Source organism: Anas platyrhynchos, chromosome 1, assembly GCF_047663525.1.
Source record: "Anas platyrhynchos isolate ZD024472 breed Pekin duck chromosome 1, IASCAAS_PekinDuck_T2T, whole genome shotgun sequence".
NCBI classification, from domain to species: Eukaryota; Metazoa; Chordata; class Aves; order Anseriformes; family Anatidae; genus Anas; species Anas platyrhynchos.
In genome coordinates, this window is record NC_092587.1 from 155,162,984 (window position 1) to 155,190,192 (window position 27,209).

Below are 27,209 nucleotides of genomic sequence, written 5' to 3' on the forward strand. Positions count from 1 at the left end.
TTTATTTTACTTTTTTTTTTTTCAGGATCTCATAAAGACGTAAGTATCAGCACAAAAATTTAGTTCTTAACTCTGACAGTTGATGAAGATAATAGAGAATCAGAATTTCTTTGCAGAATGTACAATGTCCTTATGGTCATAGCCAGATGTTTTCAAAAACAGGAAACTGTACTACAAAACAAACAAACAAACAGCTTGAAGGAAAGGTCTCCTTAGCTAGATTTATTGAGATCTTTAATATGCCATATGGTGGCTTGGCTCTTCCAAGAAGCACAGATCTTTGGATGAATGTACTGAAGAGTGCTGAGCAGCACTGGTGGAAAAATTGATGCCACCCTGGGGAAAGACATGCTTTCAGCAGTATTTTTCACTAGTGTCAGTTGTGATGCATTTCCAGGTAGTCCGTTTTGCCCCAGTATGCTTTCAATCAAACCAGTGATCTCCATTTAGCCTGCTGTTTAGAGGGATCTCTAGACATCTTGGTTACAAGGAATGGAGGGCATTTATAAGGTTTGTCATGTTATCTAACACAGCTTGCTTTTATCAGAATAATTCTTGCAGGAAATCCAAACAAAAAGATTTGCAAAGGTTTTAAAAGCCATTATTCAAGTAAATGGAAAAAAGGCAGAGCACACATTGCTTAAAGTACTGGGGAAATCAGCAGATTTTTTTTTTCCTTGACAATAACTGAACACAGTTAACTTTTGCCTATTAATATTTTCTGTCATCCAGGAATAAATGCTTTTATAGCAGTGATTTCCAGCAGAGCATTGTGCTTCCCTTTCATTAGGGAACTATAGAATTTTATAGTTTTATATTTTTACAGGAGTTAGGAAGATGAGCTGTAATATGCATACTAAATTCATCCTCAAAAATAGCGGTCTTACAAACCGCTAGATTTGCTCTTTACAAACCACTAGATATTATTCAATTTTATTTTATTTAATTCAAATCCCTTTTCTATTATGACATTTTCTCTCAAAGCTACATTACTTGACATGTTGTAGCATTAACCAGGCAGTAAATAAACTAAAGAGAAATACTTAGAAGATGCAAGGACTTTCTCATTAAGAGGCTGATCCTGCCTGTGAAGGCAGTAGCAAAAAGGGAAACGGAGGTTTAGATACCTTCCCTTCCCTTCCCTTCCCTTCCCTTCCCTTCCCTTCCCTTCCCTTCCCTTCCCTTCCCTTCCCTTCCCTTCCCTTCCCTTCCCTTCCCTTCCCTTCCCTTCCCTTCCCTTCCCTTCCCTTCCCTTCCCTTCCCTTCCCTTCCCTTCCCTTCCCTTCCCTTCCCTTCCCTTCCCTTCCCTTCCCTTCCCTTCCCTTCCCTTCCCTTCCCTTCCCTCCCCTTCCCTCCCCTTCCCTTCCCTCTTCCCCTTGTTTTCTTTCTCATCCATTATCTTCCTCTTTGCACTCTTCCCTCCCTCCCCTTCCTTCATCCTCCTCTTCCCCTTTCTCTCACTCTTCCCTCTTCTCCTCTCTCCCTCTCCTTCCCTCTTTCTCTCCCTCCTTTCATTTATCAACAGCTGTTAATAAATACTACTAAGAAAATTTTCCCTGAATATAAGACAGATCATAACAAGACATATAAGACAGATATAAAACAGATAAGTGTACCTTGTAAGCAAGCTATTTTGATTAAAATAAATAAATAAATAAATAAATTACACCTGATTTTAGGTATCCTTCACATGTCTGTCATTCAAGCTGATCTTGGCAGTTTTCAGAAAAAAATACTTTGAAGATCAAAAAGCTAATGCTAATAACTATAAGGCTACTTTTTGTGCACTTCTACTCTGACGCAGCAATAGTAAAGTAATTGTTCAATACTCTCAAAACTTCTTGCCATTAACTTTTATAATCTTTTTAAGAGGACTTCTCCATCAATGAAGATAATAGTTGACAAAAATATGGCCCAGAAAAATAAATTTTATTTACCCTTTGAGTATTTTTAGGAGATATTTGTATAGCAGTATTTTCAGAAGATCATTCTGTTTATAAGTTTACAAGTTGTTAGCTCTATTTCCTCTCAAGCAACTAAAGTGGAAATCACTTGTAGATCTTAAACAATACTAGACTGATAATTGCCATTTAGTCGTGTTTACAGTTCATTTCCAAAATGAAGCAAACAAAAAGATTTCCTTGGCTCTATGCTTTAGAAATATTTAACTTTTATATCTTCAATGATATATATGAACAACAAACATTAATAATTTTGTCACAAAAGTGTTTAGAATTTACACATTTACATGCTTTTCCCATAGCAATTGATATTTTCCCTAGAAACAATGTTGTTTGAATTTATGAGTTAGTGAATGAAGAAAAATTACCAGCAAATTAGAGATAATATAAACATATTTTTAGTTTTGCCACTGGCAAATAGTGTTTTCAGTACTGGCAACAGGATCATTAGCCTTTGTATAATTAATCTGTGATACTGAGTCATAACCTGTGGCAGTGTTACTCTGTAGTCTTGCCTTAAAGCAGAGCTTTACTAACAAAAGCCTGTTCTTATTGCTGTTTTGGTGGTGGTGGATGTGTTTTATAAAACAAAATCTGAGATTATCAGACCTTCAGACCGCTACCCAGTCTTGTCGGTTTTAAATATCGTCTGAACCAAGGAAGCAACTAATCACTCCTTTGGAAATGGACTGAAAATGTAATATTTCATCCATTAGATGTTAGGGTTTTGTTTATTAATTTCATTAGGAAAGATCAAAAATGTACCAGCCTTTCCTTTTAGGTTCAGGCCCTCTCCATCAATATCCATTGGAAATTACTTAGTTGTTTTTGAAGTTTACAGCTAGTAGCTGAAAGCTGAATTTATGTGTAGTCCTGCCAAACTGAATTTGTAGCAATGCTTCTTAGATGGAAGGCAAGGTTATGATATTTTCTTCTTTCTAAGAAAAACTTAACTTGTCTGGTCTAATCATGACACTATGAATATAACTTGTCTGAAATCCTATCACCAGTTCTTTCTTGCCACAGGGCTGCAGTGTTGGTTGGCTGGAATTAACACACTAGAACAATAATTGTTTTTATAAAGGCAATTAAACCTATGCTTTTTATTTAATGGATTTAATGGGTGTACTTTGCTGTTGAATATGAAACTCCCTTACTCTCTAGATCTTGGAAAGGCTTTTTTTTTTTTTTTTAAATGCATTTAACCTCAATTGAATTTTCTTGCATGACAATATTCATCCTTCTTATTAAGATTTTCATAATCATAACTATATTTAGAATTCCTTTAGCTGAAATAAAGAAATGATTAAGGCAGTGTTACTTCTCTCACTCCTGCTGGACATCTGAGGTGGGTCTTGTTATTTGTTATCTCAAAGCTTTGATACCTTATGTAATCTAGTCAACTAGGCTCTTTTTACAGAGAACTGAGGAAGACTCTCTTCAGTGGGTGATTCATTTCTCCTGTCATAGAAGTTTATAGTAAAATGTGATGTACTGCAAATGTTTCACAGTTAAGAGAGTGCCTGGATGACAGAAGGCCTGAATCAAACACTTTTCTTTCAGAAAACTAAGCTTAGGTGAGATGAGTCCTACCTCTTCTGTCTACAAGCTCAACTTATTTTACACGGAAGGTCTTGTAAAGAGACCTTTGGAAGGAAGTTTCAAAATACAAGTTTTATTGTGGTAGATTTCTGTGAATCAGTATACCTCCTTTGAGTATACATGAATCTCACAAGAAATCCAAACCACCTTCATTTGATATTTGGAGAAGAACTCTGGTGGAGAACTTTGACTTTTCCTTTTTCAATCAGTTTCTCAAACTTTTGTTCAATAACTCAAAGTTTTTGTACAGCCAGTAGTACTCCTCTTCCAAGGTACTAACAGACTTCAATATATTTCTTGTTTTTTGGATGAAAACTTCATAGAATTTTGTCATTTTTTTTTGTTATTGTTTTGTTTTGTTTTGTTTTGTTTCATTTTCCAGAAATTTAATGACAGAATGGATGAAGATGGTTGTTTGAATCTCTACACTAGAACTTTCTGAGAAAGGGAAGTAGGGACCATTGTTATTTCCTCTATTAATGACAAAATATGTAGTTTGATCTCTAATGATGCTACTTCAGCTGTATAGTCTTGGTGAAGTGTCATTTAGTATAAATCATTATTTCCTATATGCGGGTATTTACAGCACCTTTGGTTGGCACCTTTGGAAGTGCAACAAATGAGCCCTTAAGGCCACAGTAAAATACTGGTATCTGTCTGTTTTGTGTATTACATTTATTAGATAATTCGTGATGTATTATGATTATATCTTTTAAACAGAGGATTAACAACTGGAGGAAACACATAAGAAAAATACTTAAATCTATGCTTACTTCTTCTGTCATAGTCTTAGAAATGTACTTGCAAACATGACATGTTCATGTTCTGGTTCATAGAAATTTCCTACTGTATGGAGTTGGAGGTACATAGCTTTTATTTTCTTGACTTTTTTTTTTTTTTTTTTTTTTTTTTGAGAGAAAGTTCAGAATGAGCTGGGCTGTACCTTGTGCGTGTCTAGATTTAATAACATCTAGAAAGATTTAAAGTATTTGTTTTGGTTTTAACTTTTAGTTATAACTGGGAGTAAGGGAATATTCTGAAATTCCAAAATGGGCAGTCTTTCACAATGTCCTAATGTAAATGTAAATAAGTATATAAAAGCAGAGAGAATCCTTAGCATACATTCAAAGTTACAATAAAACCATTAAATATGAAACAGATCAGGAGGTATGATACAAATCCTGCCATGAACTTATATAGCATCAGAGTGAACTGTTGATATTTTCTCTTGGAGAAGATAAAATATTTTTTTGAATTTTTATCTTTTAGAGGTTCTCTGCACATTGGACATTGGACATCAATTGGACATTGATTACACTGCCCTATGGATTTCATAATGAAAGCTATTTTAGTCTTACAAAAGAAAGAATATAAGATCTCATGATGTGTTTACACATGACACATGTGGGATATTTGAATTTGGCAAATTCAATTTATTTCAGAGACTCACTGTTCTGAAGCTTCTTGAATAAATGAGGATTATTTATGTATTTATTTATTTATTAAATGAATGAGATACAGCCTGAAGGACAGAGAAATAAAACACAGAGTTCAACAAGCAAGAGTTTTGTTTTTAACCTCACAGTCTGAGACTCACCATGAACATACATCATATAACAAAAGCTATAATTTGTGAAAAGCCCGTGTCTGGCTTTGATGTAAAGCTATTTCAATACAATGTGCAGTAGATCACAAAAACTCAAGAACATTTTATCTTGCAGTGTTTGAGAAATGATAATTACTAACCTTCATGAAAAGTAGACTTAATTTTACCTTAACATTTGATAGCTTTATATATAAGCCTTTTTTATAAGTCTTTTTAGTGTTTCTGAGATTTGTCAGAGTGACAGTACAAGAAGCTAACATCTTTTATCTAGCCACTGAACAAACAACACCCACGGCAGCACTGCAGGCTTCCTGACATTGCCGTGTTAAAGTATCATCTTGAACTCCATTTTGGAAGAATCAGTGATAGACATTGGCACAGTTCACCTTCTTGTTTTTCAAATATCAGCCTTGTTGCTGAAAATGCCAGTGAAATATATTAGTTGCAACATGTCTACTACTACAGTGTTCTTCAACATATATACTCAAGAAAAAGCTAGAAAATAATGCAAATGGTGTTAGTAATTTGGCTAAAATTGTGCAACCTAAAATTGAAACATGTCACAGGCACCGTGGTTTATTCAACTTCTGTGATAATTAGGCTAGATTCTTTGGAAAAGACTAGTATATCGTAGAGATAATTTTTTTTTTCTGGATTATAGGTTTTCTGATATAGGTGATATCACCTATCAGAAGGTCATATTTTATCATGAAAATAGAAGTAAAAATAGGAGAAAAGAGCACTATGATGACAAAGATGGTGCATACAAAGAGAAATATCAATATTACTGCCTACAAAGATATGTATGATAGATCATAGAATCATAGAATATCCTGAGTTGGAAGGGACCCTTAAGGATCATCAAGTCCAACTCTTGACACCGCACAGGTCTACCCAAAAGTTCAGACCATGTGACTAAGTGCACAGTCCAATCTCTTCTTAAATTCAGACAGGCTCGGTGCAGTGACCACTTCCCTGGGGAGCCTGTTCCAGTGTGCAACCACCCTCTCTGTGAAGAACCCCCTCCTGATGTCAAGCCTAAATTTCCCCTGCCTCAGCTTAACCCCGTTCCCGCGGGTCCTGTCGCTGGTGTTAATGGAGAAAAGGTCTCCTGCCTCTCGACACCCCCTTATGAGGAAGTTGTAGACTGTGATGAGGTCTCCCCTCAGCCTCCTCTTCTCCAGGCTGAACAGGCCCAGTGACCTCAGCCGTTCCTCGTACGTCTTCTCCTCCAGGCCTTTCACCATCTTCGTAGCCCTCCTCTGGACACTCTCCAACAGTTTCATGTCCTTTTTATACTGTGGTGCCCAGAACTGCACACAGTACTCGAGGTGAGGCCGCACCAGCGCAGAGTAGAGCGGGACGATCACCTCCCTTGACCTACTAGCGATGCCGTGCTTGATGCACCCCAGGACACGGTTGGCCCTCCTGGCTGCCAGGGCACACTGCTGGCTTATATTCAACTTGCTGTCTACCACGACCCCCAGATCCCTCTCTCCTAGGCTGCTGTCCAGCGTCTCATCGCCCAGTCTGTACGTGCAGCCAGGGTTTCCCCGTCCCAGGTGCAGGACCCAGCACTTGCTCTTATTGAACTTCATGCGGTTGGTGATCGCCCAGCTCTCCAACCTATCCAGATCCCTCTGCAAGGCCTTTCCACCCTCATCCACAACTCCTCCAAGTTTGGTGTCATCAGCAAACTTGCTCAAAATGCCTTCTATTCCTACATCCAGATCGTTTAGATATATGGCAAGTGTATACTCTAGTTAAACTCTGGGGGCTGAAGCTGATTGGTTCAGGCCAGCAAGAATCAGACTATATCTATAATCTATAATCTATTATCTATCATCTATTATCTATTTTCTATTATCTATTATCTATTATCTATTATCTATTATCTATTATCTATTATCTATTATCTATTATATATATAATATATATAAGCAAGTGAGCTATTCAGGGATGTCAAACACACACACACACACATACGCTTGAGCAGCAATAGAAAGACAAGGAATTTATTAATTACTTAGCTTGTTAACATACCAACCCCTGAGTGATGACAAGGGTACCGATGAGCATGATGTTTTTCCTAGTCATTTATGTCCATTATTGTGAGACCCAATAGTTCACGGATACTTGGCTGGGTCATGGTAGGCATCCTTCACTGTGGTAGGCATCAATATCTTGCAGGCATCCCTGCAGAGACGATGTTGACCTTGGCTGATGTTTTCGCCCACTGACACAGAGACACTTGCTCTGTTTTTAGGTTTTGCCACTCCCAAATCCAGGGAGCACACGATTGGTAGCCCTGGCCTCAAGAAGCACTCGTCAATCCCTGATGGCTACTGTGATCACACACAGCCACATGGCCAGTGCGTACTGTGCTGATGGCTGTATTGTTTCATGTTGAATGATTTGCAGCATGGTGCCATATCGCTGAACAAGCAATATGTACTATCACAAGGTCAGAGTTCTGCCTTGCCAGCTTCACAACAATACATGTACCTGTTTCACATCGGACCAACCTAATGTTTTTTAGTACTGAAACAGTGTAACACACCTAGCCACTTAACAATGAATGAAGAAATGCTATTTTCCTTTTGAGATAGAAGAGCATGAACTCACAGGAATTCCTGAGTCTTAAATCATGATCTGCCCACCAGGGTTTGCTTTCTATTTAATTATAGTCTTTTTGTTTGTTAGTTGTTGTTGTTGTTCTTTTTTTACTATATATGATTAAGAAAATATATTGTGACAGTCATCATAGGAGATTCAGAAACTGCAAAATGGATGCTGCGTCTTGGACTGAAAAGTGTTTTTTAACACAGAACAGGGAGGGACCTCTTTATTCATGAAATGTGGTTACTCTATCTCAGACCATAAACTCACATAATTACTTCCCTAAACATAGCTAGACCTATCTGAAAAACAATATTTTTGAGGGTTTTGTTTTGTTGTTTTTCCCACTAGTGTCATCAGGAAATTTGCTGAATAAATTTACAGTTTTATGAATTTGGAAGATTCTTCTAATTTCGAAGTTGAAGTTTGTTAAAATTACTGACAGATGTCAAATGAGAAGTATGTGCCTGGAAGCAAAAGCTGAATTTTGCTTACCACAATGTCTTTTACCCAAGGTCTTGACTGGATTTCCCTCATATTACTGATTTTTTGGGTATAAATAATTATGGGAGTAAGCTATATAAACCTGAATAATAGTGGGATTTCCCTTCAGCAGACCATGAACGAACATACAAAGAAACAGATCTACTCTGAATATCATTAGCTAAAGTAGAAACAAAATTCTAAAATTGACAAGTAAAAAAATCTAAATAAAAATGTCATGAAAAAATAGTGACAGGGTAAGACATGAGAGAAATAGCAAAATGAGTATGCAATTGCAGGGATGAACTGTGATTGTACATCTTTGTATGACTGTGTAGTCAGTGATTGTAGATCTGTGTTTTTGCCTGTATTGCCAAAGAACTTGACAGAGGGATATAAAAAACACTGAGGGTAATATTCCATATGTTAATTAGTATTTTGGCCCAGTGTTTAAGTTCAAATAGGGAAAATAAGAATAGTGGATATTGATGACATTGGATCTTTTTCATATTTCCTTGTTTTGAAACTAGATTTTTCAATGCACAGAAAAGCAATGTTTCTCACTGAAGATTGGTACAGAAATTGATAGAAATAGTTATGAAGTATGTTGATTTCTTTAGAGATCAAGATCACAATAAGAAAGTGAATGTTCTGTTTTTCTCCTGAGAATTCAATAAGGTGTATGATGTGCTTTTCCTTAACACAGAAAGATGTTCTTCCAAAATCATATTATGACTTAAACAAGAAGAAACCACACCTGTTAAAAATAAAATAATAAAATAAAATAAATAAAAACATATAAAACAACGTATAACATAACATAACTTAAAAATTAAAAAAAAAAAAAATGGAAAAGAGTGCTGGTATTTTTAACACTTGCTTTTTAACAAGTGTTTAAAAATATAAAATATAAAAAAATATAGATATATATAACATATTATAATATAACATATTTTATAAATTTTATAGTATAATATAAAAAGTATTAAAAATATAAAATATTAGCACTTGCTTTTTAATATTATAAATATTTACACTTATTTATATGTATTGGTATAAGTTAGAAAATATTTTTCCTTTCCTCATTTCTGCCCTAAGTTAGTATTTCAGTACTCAGAATTCTGATTCCCATTAGCAGAGAGTTTCAGCTAGGACCAGGGAGCCCATTAATAATCTTGGTTCTTCTCTCCTGGAGATTGCTGCCTTTTCAGCAATGATATGAGTGATTGTCCTTTCTACAACAACTTAGATGCTTCTTAGTGTTTCTTCAAAAACAACTTAGTGTTTCTTCAAATTGCTAGACTGTAAGCTGTGGCAACTCAGGAGCAGACATGTTACCTTCTAGGGGGACAACAGCCTCTCTTAGAAGCATATAACAAAAAGCTGCTCCACCATCAAAGATCATACACAATGTGATTTACACACAGACAGCCTGAAATCTTGTGATATTCTTTATGGACTGTGTCAGTATGTCATGCAGGAACAATCGAATATAAAATGCACAGACCACTTAGGGAACAGGAATGGAATTTCTGAGGACTTTCATTAGCAATTTCTATTAAGCTAGTGTCAGGTTTTCATCGCTCTCTCTTTCTGTCTCTCTATCTCTCTCCTTTTTGCTTTAGTTTAATGAATAACATTGAATTTGGTCTGAAACTTTTATATTAAGTTAATACAAAACTAAAGACAAAATCTCAGTAGATATGAAAAAATTTCATTTTTATTTTCTTGGTAAACCACAGAGTTCGGCATGGTTTATTTTATGTATTATTACAAAATCTATCTCTATATGAAATAGTAATGAACATTGCTCAAATTACTATGTCGGTTTATGGGATTATAAACCTCTTAAATAAGATGATCTGAAATTCCAGTTGTTTTCTAGAAAACCAGTAGGTGATTTTTCTGTGACTTTCAGTTTTGTCACAAATACCATTTAAAATATTTATCTATTTATTTATTTATTTATTTATTTATGTATTTTGCTGGGGAAGACCTTTTTTTCTGCTCAGAATTTCTCAAAAACTGAAAAGATTTTGGAGAGCTAAACCACAGTATACTCCATAGTATAAGCTTATTTTCCAAACTTCTGTTACCTACATCTTAATTTTTAAAAATGTGGTTAATAGAGAATAAAATTATCTGGAATTCTTTCATTATTTGGATTATTATTGAATTATTAATTATCTGGATTGCTCTTCACTGATAAGATTGTTAGCTTTTGTACCTCCTGCTGTACTGTATGTGGTGTTTGAAAAGCTTCATTCTAAATGCAATAAATCCCTGGGACTAGCTGTATTTTATCTCTGTATGTCTGGGGTCTACCACTGCTGGAAAGAGTAAAAAAAAAAAAAAAAAAAAAAAAAAAAAAAGATCAGAAAGCATTTGTAATATTTTAAAATATTTTCAAAATATGTCCCTGTTTTGAAACTAGATTTTTCAATGCACAGACAAGCAATGTTTCTCACTGAAGATTGAAATATTGAAAGTATTGAACTGTGATCTGTATGCTCTGTATACCAATAGCTGTCATATATGAGGTGTTATTGGCAGAAGACACGAAAATGGTCATCAAAATCCAAAGATTTTACTAATCCTAAGAGATTACTTAGGAAAAGGTGAGGATTAAGTTTGGTAGCTAGACAGGAAGAAATGTATTTATTGCTTCGTGTGGCTTATAACAATTTTTAATTCTTCTGACAGAAACAGATTTCAAGCAAAAAGGACCAGATTCAATTTCTAGTACTCTTTTATTAAACTCATAGGCAAGTGTGCCTAAAAACCCACCTAGAAGAACAGAAAATTCAGCTGCATTGTTTGTGTACTCAGTGAACAATGTCTGCTTTGTAGAAAGCAGTAAGTTACATAAGTGGTACTTTAACAAAGTAAAGATTTAAATGAACCATAAATAACCTAACTTTTTGGCAAACCTCAGAAATCTTTGAAAGACGAAGCTACTATTTTTCAAAGTACACTTGCAAAGTTATTCATGGTGGATAGGGAAGGTAGTCACTACTCTCTCCATACATTTTAATTGTATTCAAAGTTTATTGATCAGCTTAGTACTCCAATTGTTGCTCTTACCAAAGTCAGAATCATAAAATACCGGGAACTTGAAGGGACCCACCAGGATCATTGAGTCCAACTCCTGGCTCCACACAGGTCTACCCAACAATTCAGACCATGTGACTAAGTGTCCAAACACTTCTTAAACTCTGAAAGGCTTGGTGCCATGACTACGTCCCTGGGGAGCCTGTTCCAGTGCACGACAACCCTCTCAGTGAAGAACCTCTTCATGACATCCAGCCTGAACCTCCCGTCGAAGCTTGACACCATTCCCTCAGGTCCTATCACTGGTCACTAAATAGAATAGATCCATGCCTGCCCCTCCACGCTCCCTCGTGAGGAAGCTGTAGACTGTGATGAGATCTCCCCTCAGCCTCCTTTTTTCCAGGCTGAACATCTTCCCCTCTAGGACCTTCACCATCTTTGTAACCCTCTTCATCCATGAAGCAAAGAAGTCGGCTGCCTCTTAAAGAGGTGGTTTACAGGGCTCTCCTACCAATTCCAGCTTCAACAATCTCTGTCTTCCTGCTGAGCTGGGAGGTCTTGTGGGTGGTAACAGACTGATATTCTCATACCCTCTTTTGCTAGCATGAATTGTGTTAGTTGTTCATTAGATGTGAGATATAGTGAATAAAAAAATGTAGCAATCTTTCCACCTACTTTGGTTCCCCTCTCACCCAGGGGACCCCAAAGCCACATTTGTCTGGACAGGACTGTGTTTCATTTACCTCTTCTTTCCTCTGCAGCAATGTCTTCTCTTCAAGCCTCTTCCAGCCCTGCTCCTCCTTCTCAAGTTTTGTGTTTGCTGTGTTTGCTCTGTTATTTTGTTATTTCAGAAAGGGTTAACTTACATGCAGGCTTTGTTCACCAGAAATGGTGAATAAATGAATGGTGTCTGTCTCCCTGGCTTTAATCCTGGCTTTAATACCACTACCAATCCCCCCTCCCCCCCTCTCCCCCCACACACGTATTAAGCAGCTCCTTTTTTTTTTTCCCCAAACATTTGCAAACAACTCTGAGGACCCTTTTTCTGCCTCAGAATCAGACAAGAGCACAGTAAAGGTGATTTTCCTATAAGAATAATCAATAAATCCAAATAGATTCAGGAAGGAAATAATTATATGCTCAACACAAGAAGAAACTAAGGAAAGAAGAAGGAAAGAACTGGGTATTTGATTATTCCATCAGTGTTTCAGTGTTTTATTTTTTCTCTCTATTTATTTATTTAATTATTTATTTTATTTAATTATTTATTTAATTATTATTTAATTATTAAATGAAAATATTTGTTAATGGTATAAGATTTTTTAAAGATGTGAGAAAAACAAAGAACATATCAAGGGTAGGACATAAGTAGAAGTTACAATCAAGTCCTCCCCAGGAGGTATGGTCTTTTGTGTTTGCAGCTTCCTGTGGCACATACTCAGAAGTGGTTATTGTGCAGCTAGGAGATATGCATGAAAATCACAGTTAAACATTTCTTAATGTACATTGGTGAAGCAAAAACAATTGGGCAGGTTATCAGTGTTTGTTTATGACAGTTTCCAAGGATCCAAAAGGTAAAAGAGATAAATGAAAATATTTTTAGAATATTAATAATAATCATGATGATATTTCACACTTCCATGAAGTCCTTACCTGGAAGATCTAAAAGCACACTAGAATTGCTAGTGATTTTAACTATAGCCCTAGTCTCACCTTCTTCTGATAATTTCTGCACCTTTCATGCTATATTATATTGCAGAAGGATTCAACATCTACGTTTGCTTTTTAGAGTAGAATGAGAGATCTAAATTATGTCAGAGTCAGATAAAGTGACATATTTCTTTAATCCATATTTAAGTGGATAGTAAACTAGAACCAACCTGTAGCATGGTATTTTGTGGAAACAGTTTTAAAGCTATTAAGAGGTAGGACTCAGACTAGGCCTGAATTTCTGGTGGTGTAGAAGATCAGTCGTGCTACTGCAAGTATCTAAATTCCTCAGGCAGTTAATGAAGAGAAGTAAATGCTTTAGAAGCTATTTTTCTTCTAGCAGGAGAAGCTGCAAGGAATTAGCTGTATTTAATCCTATGCTAAAAGTGATATTTACCTCTTTTCACACATTAAATGAGTCAGTCTTGAACTATTCATTGCTAGAAGAAATCTATATGACCATAGATACCATTCTTAGTATGAGAGAAATCACTTTTTTAAGGTGCTTCACTGATTATGAGGGCTCAGTTAAGGTGGCCACACAGAAGCCTTTTGGGATTCCCTAAGGCATCTGGCAGGAGCTGGCACAAACATTTCAGAACATGGTAGTAAAATCCCCTGCCTCTCTGAAGTACCCAAAAGGGCGCATCTGATCCTGGTATAATTGCATAGTCCTCTAACATGGTATTGCTGTTGCTGGTAACCTTCCATTAGCTTTGTAGCAAGTTTTCAAGACCTCTGGACTGAAGCTCATCAGATTTGCTCAGTGACCTTTTCCTGATGTGCCTGGAGTTTTGGTTGGTTTAGTTGTGGCTATATACACTTACATATATATATATATATATATATATATATATACACATATATACACACAAATATGCTGTAGCCACCGAGTCAATATATATGTATAATATATATAATATATAATATGTATATTATATATATCATATATATATTATAATGTATATTATACATATATTATATGTATTAAATGTCGTATATGTGTATATATATAAATATAATATCTATATATAATTATATTTTATATATATATATAATATAATATATATATATGATATGATATAATATAATATATATATATATTGACTGGGTGGCCACAGCAAATTTGTTTTACTTTTATCTTCATATGAGACAACTATATTTTTATACAGACAGAAGTGACAAGCAGTTAGTCTACATAAACAAGATACCTATGACTTTAACACAATGACATAATGGAGAAAAATACAGGCTTAATGTAACAGCAGAAGCTTTGAGAATTGTAGACACAGGATGTGTTGTAGAGGAGCACAGAGACAAGATGATAAAGGACAGGGCACAGGGCTTGCAGTGGAGACCCAAAGGCTATAAACAACTCACCTGTGTTCAGTTAGGAAATGCAGACCTCAAGCTAGACAAAACTGGTTTTAAGGGTAACAAAGAGAATCTTATATAAATAAGCACTATAGCACTATACATAGTAAATTCAGATTGGAGCCACAGAGCAATGGTGGAAGAGCAAAGGTATACAAGCATGTCGGCCAACATATGCAAATGACACAAAGTGAATCCTGAGGTGGGAAAGAACCATCAACATCAGAATATTCATATAATCATAGAATTCTTTGGGTTGGAAAAGACCTCTAAGATTATCTGGTTCAGCCTTTAACCTAGTACTGACAAGTCCATCACTAAACCATGTAACGAAGCTCTACATCTACGGGATTTTGAAGACCTATAGGGATGGCGACTCAACTTCTTCCCTGGGCAGCCTGTTCTAATATGTCACAACACTTTCAGTGAAAAAATTCTTCCTAATACCCAACCTAAACCTCCCCTGGTGCAACTTTAGGCCATTTCTTCTTGTCTTATCGCTTGGTGACTGGGATAAGAGCTTGATCCCTACATCTCTATAGCTTCTTTTAACCAAATGAAGCATACAGCTATCCAAGCCATGAGCAGCCAGTTTCTTCAGGAGAAGGAGAAGAATAAGTGAAGTCTAGGTAGACCACATCCACAGCCTTTCCCTCATCCACCGAACACGTCACCATAGGGAATGTTTCCTTTTTTCCATATGTTTTCTTCTTTTGTAGGAGACTGGGTTTGTCAAGCAGGACCTGCCTTTCACAAACCCATGCTGACTGGGCCTGGTCACCTGCTTGCCCTGTAAGTGCCATGTGATATCACGCAAGATAATCTGCTGCATGAGCTTCCTTGACACTGAAGTCAGACTGACAGGCCTGTAGTTTCCCAGATCCTTCTACCAACCCTTGGCCAGGACTGCTGATAAATGATGGAAAGCAGCATAGTGTGCATATCTGCCAGCTCCCTCGGTACTTTCTGGTGGATCCCACCTGGCCCCATAGATTTGTGTACATCTAAGTGGTTTATCAGGTCACTAATCATTTCCTCGTGGATTATGAGGGCTTCATTCCGCTCCCTGTCCCTGTTTGCCCCTTCTTCCAAATGTCATAAACCCTCTTTTTCTTCCCTTCCTGAGCTCTAGCCACAACTCTGTTTAGTCAGGCTGGTCTTCTTCCGCACCATGTCTTCTTTCTGTATGTAGGGGTGACCTGCTGTTGTGCATTTAAGATTTCCTTCTTGAAGAGCGTCCAGGCTTCCTGGATTCTTTTGCTCTTTAGAACTGCCTTTCAAGGGACTTCACCAACCAGTCTCTCAAGACCAATTTGGATGAGGCCCTGAACAACCTGATCCATAGAATATTTCACCTGTCACTTCATCCTGTTGTGTGATCTATAACAGACTCCCACCATGATATCTGCCTAATTGGTCTTCCCCTTGATTCTTACCCACAAACACTCAACCCCGACATTGCCACTGTTCAATTCTAGACAATTAAAACACTTCCTAACATACAGGGCTATCCCCCGTCTCTTCTTCCTAGCCTGTCCCTTCTAAAAACATTGTAACCATTCATTGCAGCACTAGTTATGTGAACCATCCCTCCATGTTTCTATGAGGGTCTCTGTCAAGCCTGTTTTTATCCTGTTCCTGCTTCAAATCTAGTTTAAAGCCCTATCAGTGAACCTTGTTAAATCCCAAGCAAGGATCTTTTTCCCCCTTAGACTACCTGTGAAGATCCCTCAGATGCTGATGAATCTCTGTAATGACCTCTTCAGCAGTCTGAAACAACCAATTTTAAGACTCAAACAAACAGTGGAAGGGTGAAAATAACACTAGAAATAAATAAATAAATAAATTGAGACTAAGAAGTGTATTCATTACAATTTATTTGTGTTGTTACTCTTGAGGCTTTTTCTGTATAGAAATACTCTAACTAGGTAATTATGCTTTCTTTCTTTTACTAGAATAATTAAATTGAGACTAATAATGATACTTGAATTACATCATTAAGATTTTAATTATATTAACAGTAAATCCTTGGTTTTATATATGGCACATTTCCATATGTGGCACATTGCCACATATATATGGCAAAAGATTGAAATCCAGGAAAATAAGACAGTATTTCAAAAAATTTGTTTTAACCAAGTAGTGTGCAAGTCTACTTGCATATTTGAGCATAAGTAGTTTTCTCCTGCCCTTGCCATTTAGATTACCAAGACTATTACTATTACTAAGACTATTACAAAGGCTAATTTTTAACACAAAATTATGTATTTAATAGGAAAATAGATGTTATGTTATGTTTTGTTTTGTTTTGTTTCATTTTGTTTTTCTGGAACAGTCATATAGGTAAGAGTACACAACATACATTTTTATTTGCTAGATTATTTTTTTCTTTGTCATGGTATAATACATGTATAAGCATTTTAGAACAGAGAAATGCAACTTGCTATTACCTGTAATGTTGGATGCCCCTCTAAAAGCAATCCTATTCTAATAAAATTATTGTTTCAGTTTTGCATGTAAATAAGTTATGCTTGCAGTTATATCCATGGAATTTGATACTGTCACAAATATGTAAAAGAACCTCTCCCATGCACTAGTTACCAGATCTAACAAATGCTCTGACAATATAAATACCGACATTTATTCTTCAGCATCATGTTGTTCTTTGCTTTTATCAATGGACTGGTATCACATATTTCGTTTTACTTGAATAGACTTCTGATCTTTTAAAAAATAAAATAAAATAAAATAAAATAAAATAAAATAAAATAAAATAAAATAAAATAAAATAAAAAGACAAGGATTTTAGAGATAGCTCTCTCTACCAAAAAATAAAAAATAAAATGTCAACAGACATGAAAAATATGTTTAAGAGCCAGTATAAAGGTATTGAGTGTATGTAAACTTTAACTACCCAGGAAATAACATTCTCCTCTTATACCATACCAATCCCCTACAGTCCCTGCATGGGACAAAAAATAGGGAAATGGCTCAGGCTAAGATATACTGATGTATTGGGCCGTATGCTTCTACCCATTGGTTAAAAAGAAATCTGTTATGGTCTCTCATAAGTAGCCTGTATATGAATAAGATCAAGCTTAGCTTTGATTTTTTCAATTTATTTATTTATTTATTTATTTTTAATGATCATATCTTCCTTTAGATAATGAATTATGAATCTGAGATGCAACTATGGAAACATTTTTTGTATATAAGGTTATGTTAATAAACGGTTCTGATGTATCTAATATTGTGTTCACCTTCTACAAATGTTTTAATTAACTGCCATGAGTACTCTGACCACCAGTGTCATTTTCTGTGGAGATGCATGGTGAACTAAACCAAAGTGATCTTTAGAGACCATCTGACATGTTTCACTGCACTGTAAACTCTTGTACCATAACAAATGGGAGGGAGTGGGGCACTGAGAGAAGACAGAAAATCAGAAGCTGTCACTGAGAAAAACCTCCACGTGACTTAAATTCAAGTCTTAACAATAGATTTAGACTGCCTGACAAACTTGGAGAGAAACAGTTGTGACACTTAAATTAGGCATGCACAGCAGGTGATCTTAGCATAGACCTGTGCACTGTAAGGGGTAATGAGATGCGTCGATCAAGTCCTCCCAGCCACAGAAGATCTGCATGTTATTCCTCTTCAGTGTGAACTGGTACAAGAGCTTCATAGGGTATCAGATATATTGTCTCTGGCATTTCACATTTACAAGTTCGAAAATGAGTAAAAGATAAAATTTCCAAAAGGCAGACGTAATTTTTTTCTGTATCTGAAAGTCAAGCAGAATTTTTGTTTGTGCATCAACAGCAGGCAAAAAGAAAAAAAAAAAAAAAAAAAAAAAAAGTTAGAACTTTATTAATAGCTAGCTAAGCTTTCAAAAACCATAATCTGTTTTTTCTTAGAGCTACATTAGCCTAATGTAGGTAGAAAAAAGTTTTGTTGCTGTTCCTGTTGCCTTCAGATGTGTCAGAACACAGAAAAAGAGCATAATTGCATAATTTGATGAATAAGATTCATGTTTACACAATTATTTCAGATTAGAGCTGAATGTTCAAAAAATAATTAACACACACACACACACAAAACAACAAACCAGCAACAAAAACAAAAACTCTGAGGCAGAGATAATATCACCATTTACGTGATACTTCCAAGAAGATGCTATGAAAATTTTAATGCTAATCTGAAATTTTAGATAGGTAAATCTATTATAATCTGAACATATAAGTCATCTGAGTAAACATATGAAAATATCAGTATAGAGAAATAAATTAAATTTTGTATGTGTATCTCTCTCTGTCTCTTTCTCCAGCCTTTGCATGGTTATAGTGGAAAGGAAAGGAAAGGAAAGGAAAGGAAAGGGAAGGAAAGGAAAGGGAAGGGAAGGGAAGGGAAGGGAAGGGAAGGGAAGGGAAGGGAAGGGAAGGGAAGGGAAGGGAAGGGAAGGGAAGGGAAGGGAAGGGAAGGGAAGGGAAGGGAAGGGAAGGGAAGGGAAGGGAAGGGAAGGGAAGGGAAGGGAAGGGAAGGGAAGGGAAGGGAAGGGAAGGGAAGGGAAGGGAAGGGAAGGGAAGGGAAGGGAAGGGAAGGGAAGGGAAGGGAAGGGAAGGGAAGGGAAGGGAAGGGAAGGGAAGGGAAGGGAAGGGAAGGGAAGGGAAGGGAAGGGAAGGGAAGGGAAGGGAAGGGAAGGGAAGGGAAGGGAAGGGAAGGGAAGGGAAGGGAAGGGAAGGGAAGGGAAGGGAAGGGAAGGGAAGGGAAGGGAAGGGAAGGAAAGGGAAGGAAAGGAAAGGAAAGGAAAGGAAAGGAAAGGAAAGGAAAGGAAAGGAAAGGAAAGGAAAGGAAAGGAAAGGAAAGGAAAGGAAAGGAAAGGAAAGGAAAGGAAAGGAAAGGAAAGGAAAGGAAAGGAAAGGAAAGGAAAGGAAAGGAAAGGAAAGGAAAGAAAGAAGAGAAGAGAAGAGAAGAGAAGAGAAGAGAAGAGAAGAGAAGAGAAGAGAAGAGAAGAGAAGAGAAGAGAAGAGAAGAGAAGAGAAGAGAAGAGAAGAGAAGAGAAGAGAAGAGAAGAGAAGAGAAGAGAAGAGAAGAGAAGAGAAGAGAAGAGAAGAGAAGAGAAGAGAAGAGAAGAGAAGAGAAGAGAAGAGAAGTAGCTTAATCTTACCAAATAAAAATATCATAAATTTGTGAAAGGTTGTATTTTTATAATTATTCATTTATTCAAGTATTTTTTTCCAAGTAACTGTACTAAGAAATTATTCCTTACAAGTTTCTCTCACCTTATGCTCACTTCTTTTTATTGTACTGAAACCAGATACACAACTTTAATAGTAATATCCTTTGCAATTTCAGTATAAACATCATTTGAATGAGTCGTCTATCTGAGAAATGACACGTTGAGTAAAACATTCCTACTTTAAACCATATCAGCTGCAATACATAAAAAGCCTACTCAAAACAAAACAAAAATAATCTCATTCAACAAAGTTTGTTTGTTATCTTTTATTTTTAGATTCAGAAAAGTTTGTACTCTTAAGATGTTGAGTGGAAACAAATGAAAGCATTTACAACAACCTAGACCTCCATGCTATTTCTTAGGTCACCTGGAGATCTCAATAGCTGCCCTGTGCTGCCTTTATGATTTTGCTGTTGAGAACAGCCTCTTCATACCAAGGCTACTGAAGCTGACTGGCTTGATCCATACTGAATACTGTCCACTATTTTTTGTTGGTATAGATGTTTTTATACAGTATTGTAATGATCACTAGTTTAGATTTTTTGTTTGTTTTTTACCTTCTAGTTTTCCTGTTACATTCTATTTTTGTACTCATTGCTTGCCAATGACTATTCCTCAATTCATTTTTGGGTTTAATACAGGCAACATTTAAGTTTTTGTTGTTGTCAATTATTTTTTGTGTTGTTGATTATTTTTGTTGTTGTCTGTTTTGTTGTTTTACAGTTGCCAACCTTGGAGTGACAATTAAACCGTGTTTCCACAGATTCCTGTAAGGCTGTCTCTCTTGCAAGGTAGTCTTGAGACAAATTGCCAAAGAGCGTAGGTCCCTATGTTCCTCAAGGCCAGGCTGGATGGAGCCTTGGCCAACCAGATCTAGTGGGTGCCATCCCTGTCTGTGGCAGGGGAGTTGGAATTAGATGATCTTTAAGGTATCTTCCAACCCAAGCCTTCCTATGATTCTATGATTCTTTCCTTATTCTGAGATATTTAAAAAAATATATAGTTCTTTAAGAAACAAGAATATTTCTTTATGGCACATTAGATATAGTGAAAGAACTGTGTTGGAGTCTGGTAGACCTACGAGTCTAAGCAATGATGTAATGTGTGGTGGTACCTAGAGAGGGTTAGGACAGGATGGGGGGAATCTGGTCTACAGGTTGTTGAGGGAACTCCAGACTTACTACAACTGTATTTGTATTGCCTGTGGCAGTGGTCCAAAATCTAGATGGTTCATATCTGTCTGGAAAGAAAAGACCTAGTTTTCCACTCGAGAAAGAATCTTAGAAATGGCAGTGTAGAAAATAAGGAACAGGACATAAACAAATGAAGCAGTAAAAGAGTAATAACATCTGAAGAGGCCTTAGGATATAATTGCTATAATTATTTGAAAATGAGGCTTGTATTTCTAAGGTGTTATAGAATAAACTGTAATCTTGACCACCCAGTGCTACCAGTAGGTACTTTAGTTTCATAAGTGTAGAATGGGAATTAAGTGCTTTGGGTTATCAAATCTTGAGTATTGCATATTGTTAGAATTCTCCAGTTAAGAATATCTTATACAAAGATTTATTTCATCTCCCTTGAAGGAACTGGTACCTTTTAAAATATATATATAAAAAAATAAAAATAATAATAAAAAAAAAATAAAGGTGTTTACCTAGACAGATTACTGGTTTGAGCTGAAAAACAAAATGAATGAAATCAGATTTTCTTTCCCTGAATTATCAATGTCATAATTTCATTGTATGCTGAGATGATAAGTGAAGTTGGAGGACTGATTTACAAAAAAAAAAAAAAAAAAAAAAAAACAGAAAAAATAAAGAGGTCAAGTAAAATCTATACCCTGGCAAACATGCTTATATAATGATATTTGCCTAGGCATGGAATTGCTCTTAGGAATGTTCATTTGCTTTTCTAAACATTATTTTTGTTCACCTGAATGTTATCTTGTGTTTACTAATGACTAATGAATACATTTGGAAATAAAAATATTTATATATGTTTCTTTATATTTATCTCATATAAAATTAATTGCTTTTGCAGTCGAGGAAGAGTTCTAGATAGGAGGTTAGTGCATACAATACTATACTTTTTTTTTTCTTATTTTTTTGCTCTTGTGAAGGAAAAAATAACTGCAAAATATTCTTAAATGATTTATTGTGAAAATGACATAGGAATTAGTCATGCAGGATAATCAAATCTTATAACAGTTATATATAATATACCATTAGTACTGTGCAACATTTTAGCTTACTTCATGTTATAAAGTGTAAGAACCTGAGCTGCAATTCGGACTGTGATTCAGATTTGCATTCATGTGTCACCATGTCAACTAGTTAGCTAAGGTCCAGGTGTGGATGATGGAGATCTGACATACGATTCACTGGCCCACACATAGATACCTAGATCTATTTGAAATACTCTAGGTCATTTAGCCACCAGCTGCAACTCCACGCAGAATCCTTTTAAGGAAGCCTCTGAAATTTCTTTTAAGTCCTGCATTCTGATGAGGATGCCTTGGATGCTTGAGGAAATCTCAGGTTGAACTAGCCAGACACTTTTGGGCAGCTGAGTTCTTTTCTTAGGTGTCTGCTATAATAGGGCTTCATTGACTGTGTTGACAAGGGCCTCGGGTCTCTTGCTCATAGAAAGACTTGAGCCCCTTTGTAACAGCAGCTTGATACCTGGGCAATTTTCTCACAGCATCTCAACTGGCATTAATTGCTGGTGTTTTAACAACTAAATGTTACCTTGCTTTTTCACTGACTGTAATGACAGCATAGATACGTATAAAATATATAAACATCTGTATGTAGACGTATAGATTGAGATAACATAGGATTGAATCCAAGCCCCACTGTTGTTCACAGATAAAATGCAATAATTTGTATGTATGTGTATACATACAAAGTATAAATATGTAGTTTTTCTGAGCTGTGAAAAGTAATCCCTACCAAAACTATCTGAGTTTACACTGTGTTTGTTTGCTGGTTTGTTTGTGGTTTGTTTTTCTTTTTAGTGCGAGAAGGACAAATTCTACATTTTCTGTTTTACAGGATTCTCTTAGATGAAGATAGGAGTTTAAATACAAAACTCATAAAGTGCTGTGCAACTCTTTCATCGGATGATATCACTTGTTTGTAGGGTTGTGATTTGCAGCACAGAGTCCACATGGAGAGACCAAGTTGTTCTTGGTTTACCCAGGAGTTGATACTATTTAATTTTTTAATGAGCTAGGCAATACAACAGCAAGTTCTCACAAATGATACAAAACTGGAAAGATCAGTTGATATACCAGATAGTTGTTATTGCCATTTGCAGGGGTGTTGCCAGGATGGAGGGATGGACTGACAGAAACTTCATAAAGCTCAACAAAAGGAAATGCCAAGTCCTCCATCTGGGGAGGAATACCTCCATGCAACAGTGCATGCTGTTGCTGACTGACTGGAAAGCAGCTTTGTAAAGGAGGACCTGGAGTCCTGCTGGACAGCAAGTTGAACATGACACAACAAAGTCACATGAAAGCAAAAGCAACCAACAGCTTCCTGCACTGAATTATGGAAATCATTGCCACAGGTCAAAAGAGGTGATGTCTACTGAGATTTTTACATGATGAAGATTTTGAAATCATGAAGATTTTTTAATGATGGGAACATCTTTCATTCAATGGGGAGGCTGAGAGATCTGGGACTGTTCAGGCTGGAGAAGAGAAGCCTCAGGGGGATCTTATCAATGTATATAAGTATTTGAATGGAGGTTGCAAAGAAGGTGGTACCCAGTAACAGGACAAGAGGCAATGGGCACAGACTGAAATAGCATAGAATCATAGTGTAGGTAATATTAAATGTTTTTTTTTTAAAAAAAGTGCTATGATTGTTCAAGCAATGGAAACAGTGGCCCAGAGAGGCTGTACAGTTTCCATTGTCAGAGATATTCAAATACCAGTTGGACTTGTCCTTGGGCAACTTTTTCTAGTAGACTCTGCTGTGAGCTTAGGGTTGCTCTGGATGAGCTCCAGGGGTCCCCTCCACAGTTTTGTGTATCTGTGATTTTGTGGTCTCGTTTTACAAATCTCTTTTAGTGGGTAATATTGGTGGTAGGGGGATGGTTGGACCAGGTGATCTTAGAGGTTTTTCCCAACCTAAATGACTCTATGATTCCATGGTAGTCAACTTATTTTTTTACACAAAATATTGGTAAAGAAAACATAATTTTGCATGAATATACAGATGTTACAAAAATATAGGAAAAATATTATATAAACAACTTTGTTAATATTTATGCCTAAAGTCAGAGAGGCTGATGTTATGTAACCTGTCATAAATATTACTTTATCCACCAGATCCTTTATTCTAGGCTTGTGACTAGGGATAAGCAGACGACAATGAAACATATATCACGACAGAGCTAAACAGTTACCAAAGACTGAGAAATAATGTTACCAAACTCATCAGCATAAATGTCATGTAATCAGCCATTGTTGTACTTCCTACTCCAGTTGTGTCTAAAGTGCTGCCATCGTTGGTTTGATGGATTCGTTTTACATCACTGAGGTTCATCTTGTCTGGCACCCCTGCTGAGACAAATAAGAAAGTACAGTATGATGCCTTGTCACTACTAGCAACATGCTATAGCTAGAAAAAAAAAAAAATATATATATATATATTCTCAGCACATGGACTGTCACAGCTTGGTTTCTGATTCCCATGATACTGCCAAATTCAAAATACTTTATAATTGCATCTAAAAACACAAACACTATACTATATGGCTATTCATCGTTGAAAGTAATTCAGAGGCCTGCCAGCTCTGAACAAAACTGTTCTTGTAGAAATATATCTCAACAAACATTTGCAGTCTGAAATGAACAGTTTTGCAAGTCCCAGCTGTACCTAAAAGACCACTGCTCACACTTTCTTGGATTTGAAGGAAAAGGGAAATAATTTAATGTCAAATTGCTTGTGTCTACATCCAAATAATATTCCAAAACAACGTATACTTGATGCAGGGTATATAACAAACTATGTTTGTTGCTATATAAACCCCCCTTTTTTGGCATAATTTAAACAGACTTTAAAACATTGTAAGGCAAAATTGTAAATGTAACTTTAAACAGGAAACCTTTTACTGAGTTCCGGCTGAATATTTTTACAGCTTTGGACCAAAATATATATTTCTCCATCTCAAAACAGTGCTTTTTATAAAACAAGTATGTAATCACCCATTTTATTTCCTCTTCATGGTGAAATAATCAGAAGGGCTTGGAGACATTTTTAGATTTGGAAGCATTGTCTGCTACTTGTATTTTCTATTCATACTTCTAGACTGTCTGATCCCATATAGCAACTTGTGGCATGCCACTATCAATCAAAATTAACAGATTTAAGTCCAGTGTTATTACATGCAACAAATATTGACATTGTAATTACACTGAGACTGAAAAAGCCTTTATATAAAGCAAAGTCAATATTTATGTAATTAGGTCAATACATATATAATTCAGAAGGTAAGCTCTACTGTTGGAACAGCACTACTAGAATGAAGCTCAGCTCTACTGAGCTGACATTGATTTTACAGACTGTTTCTGCATTATTATTCATTGTGTAGGTACTTATTTCCTTTGTATCATTAGTAAAGTTGAGTAAACTACTGATTTTTTATTTTATTTTTTTAAGGGACTGTGATGAAGTATAAATATTTTAGTCATGGATTTTTCCTCTTTGTTAAGCTAGTTTAACAGAAGCTACAAAGAATCACTGTGTTTGAAAGGAACAACTTTTTTGGTGCTTGTGTTAAAAATACTCTTTTCTGTAAAAGCAGCTTGAAAGCTGCTCTTTGAGAACTTGCTGTATGTACTTAAAATCTCCTTCCTGTAGCTTTGAAAAACTGCATTAAGGGAAGAGTCAGATAAAGTCAATCATGTTGTCTGAAAAACCTGCTAGAATGAATTTGTCTTCTTTGCTGCTGTACTCAGACAGCAGAATAGACTGCTATTTTGTGTGGATTTATTGATCCAGTGCTCTTGCCTGGAATTTGTGAAAATTAGCTCCATGAGTACAATGAAAGTGGACACACAAGGAGGAAGAGCAACAATAGAGGCTGAGAAGGAGTGAATAAATTCCTTCTTATCATGCACATTCAGTAGTAATCTGTCTAGAAAAAGATCAGTCACTCAGCACTTCACTGAATGGATGTTTGGTAGATCAAAATGTTTTTTGTTTGTTTGTTTGTTTCAAGGATGTTTTAGAAGTAGAACCAAAAGGATTTGGGGGGGAGCAGGTGGGGAGGGGTGGGGGAGGTGTCATTTCTCCAGAGCATTAGTGAAGAATCCCCTTATCTAAAAATTTCAACAGTCAAAAAAAAAAACACCTCTAACATGTACAACAAAAAAGTTCACCAAGTGCTATAGGTATAACAAAGCAGATTTCTCCCAGTGTATTTACAGATAATCTATCACATGAAATGTAGGGCCTTATCTTAAATATCCAGAATTTTATCTATTTATAATTAAAGGTAATTGCCAAAACAAGGAGAATTTCTAGATTTACACTTAAAAAACAGTGGTCTTCAACTAGAGTGTGTGATCTGAATCCGAAGAAAATGAGACAAGTTATTAATTACTAACTGAAGAGTCATCTTTAATAGCTAGTGAAGATTTCATTAACAATAATATGGAAAATACAAAAAGAATAGTGTTCGTTTTATAGGACATGTTCTCTCTCTCTCTCTGTTTTTTTATTTTTATTCCCTCTTTCCAACCTGAAATGAAAACTGCAAACTTTAGAAGTTCCAATGAAAAGAGTGTCTATTAAAAATGTTCAGCCATAGCAATACATTTTGCTTTCATCAACTAAAATACCACAGAGTGCTGAATATTTTCTCTGATGTTAAATGGCTATACTTTAAGATTGCAGTATAAACATACAGCAACCCTTTCATCTGTTAAGCCCCATAGATCTATCCCACAAATTTGACTGTATTGAAATGAGAAGTGGAAAAAAATATGCTTAGATATGATCTTAAGAAAAAAAAAATCACTGAACAGAAAAACACTTAAAACCAGTATATTTTAACAGAACCAGTTTTGTTGGTTTCATTGTTGTTTCCCAAAGAACAACGTTGTTTTGTTTTTTTTTTAGTTTTCAGTTTGGATAAGTTTTATTCCTATACCATACTTTATATTTAAATAAGTAAAACTGTTGTCCATTATATACCTGGATTTGAAAACGTATGCCATCTTTCACACATCATAATCAGTCATAGAAGTCATCCTTTCCTCTAAATGAGTGTAACTTTCTTAGTCCACAACAAACTTGTAATAGTTTTAAGACCTATACAAATATTTGTATTTTAAAAAAATAAAAAATAAAAAAAAATAAAAAAGAGCAAATGTTTGGATTTAGTTTCCTCACATTAGACTCTGAAATTTTCTTAAAGAAAATGCATTTAAGATTACCAAATCTTTTAAGTGTGATAAATGTCTCATTTATATCAAAATCATATTAGAGCTAATATTTTGATTGGAAATGGTGAAATTCAGAAATAATATTCAGAGTTCTTTCTG

General features: G+C 35.7%; 1 protein-coding gene across 2 annotated transcripts in view; it reads right to left on the reverse strand.

The window, feature by feature from the left end:
* Positions 1-19,684: 19,684 nt before the first annotated feature.
* Positions 19,685-27,209, reverse strand: part of GPC5 (glypican 5) — a 762,495-nt gene continuing 754,970 nt past the window's right edge. Inside the window, exon 9 of one of the 2 annotated variants that reach the window (XM_038173480.2) lies at positions 19,685-24,218. In XM_038173480.2, coding sequence (XP_038029408.2) covers positions 24,061-24,218 — 158 coding nt within the window. In that variant the 3' untranslated portion in view covers positions 19,685-24,060. The remainder of the gene's footprint in view (positions 24,219-27,209) is intronic. The other variant, XM_027443115.3, reaches the window with a different exon arrangement.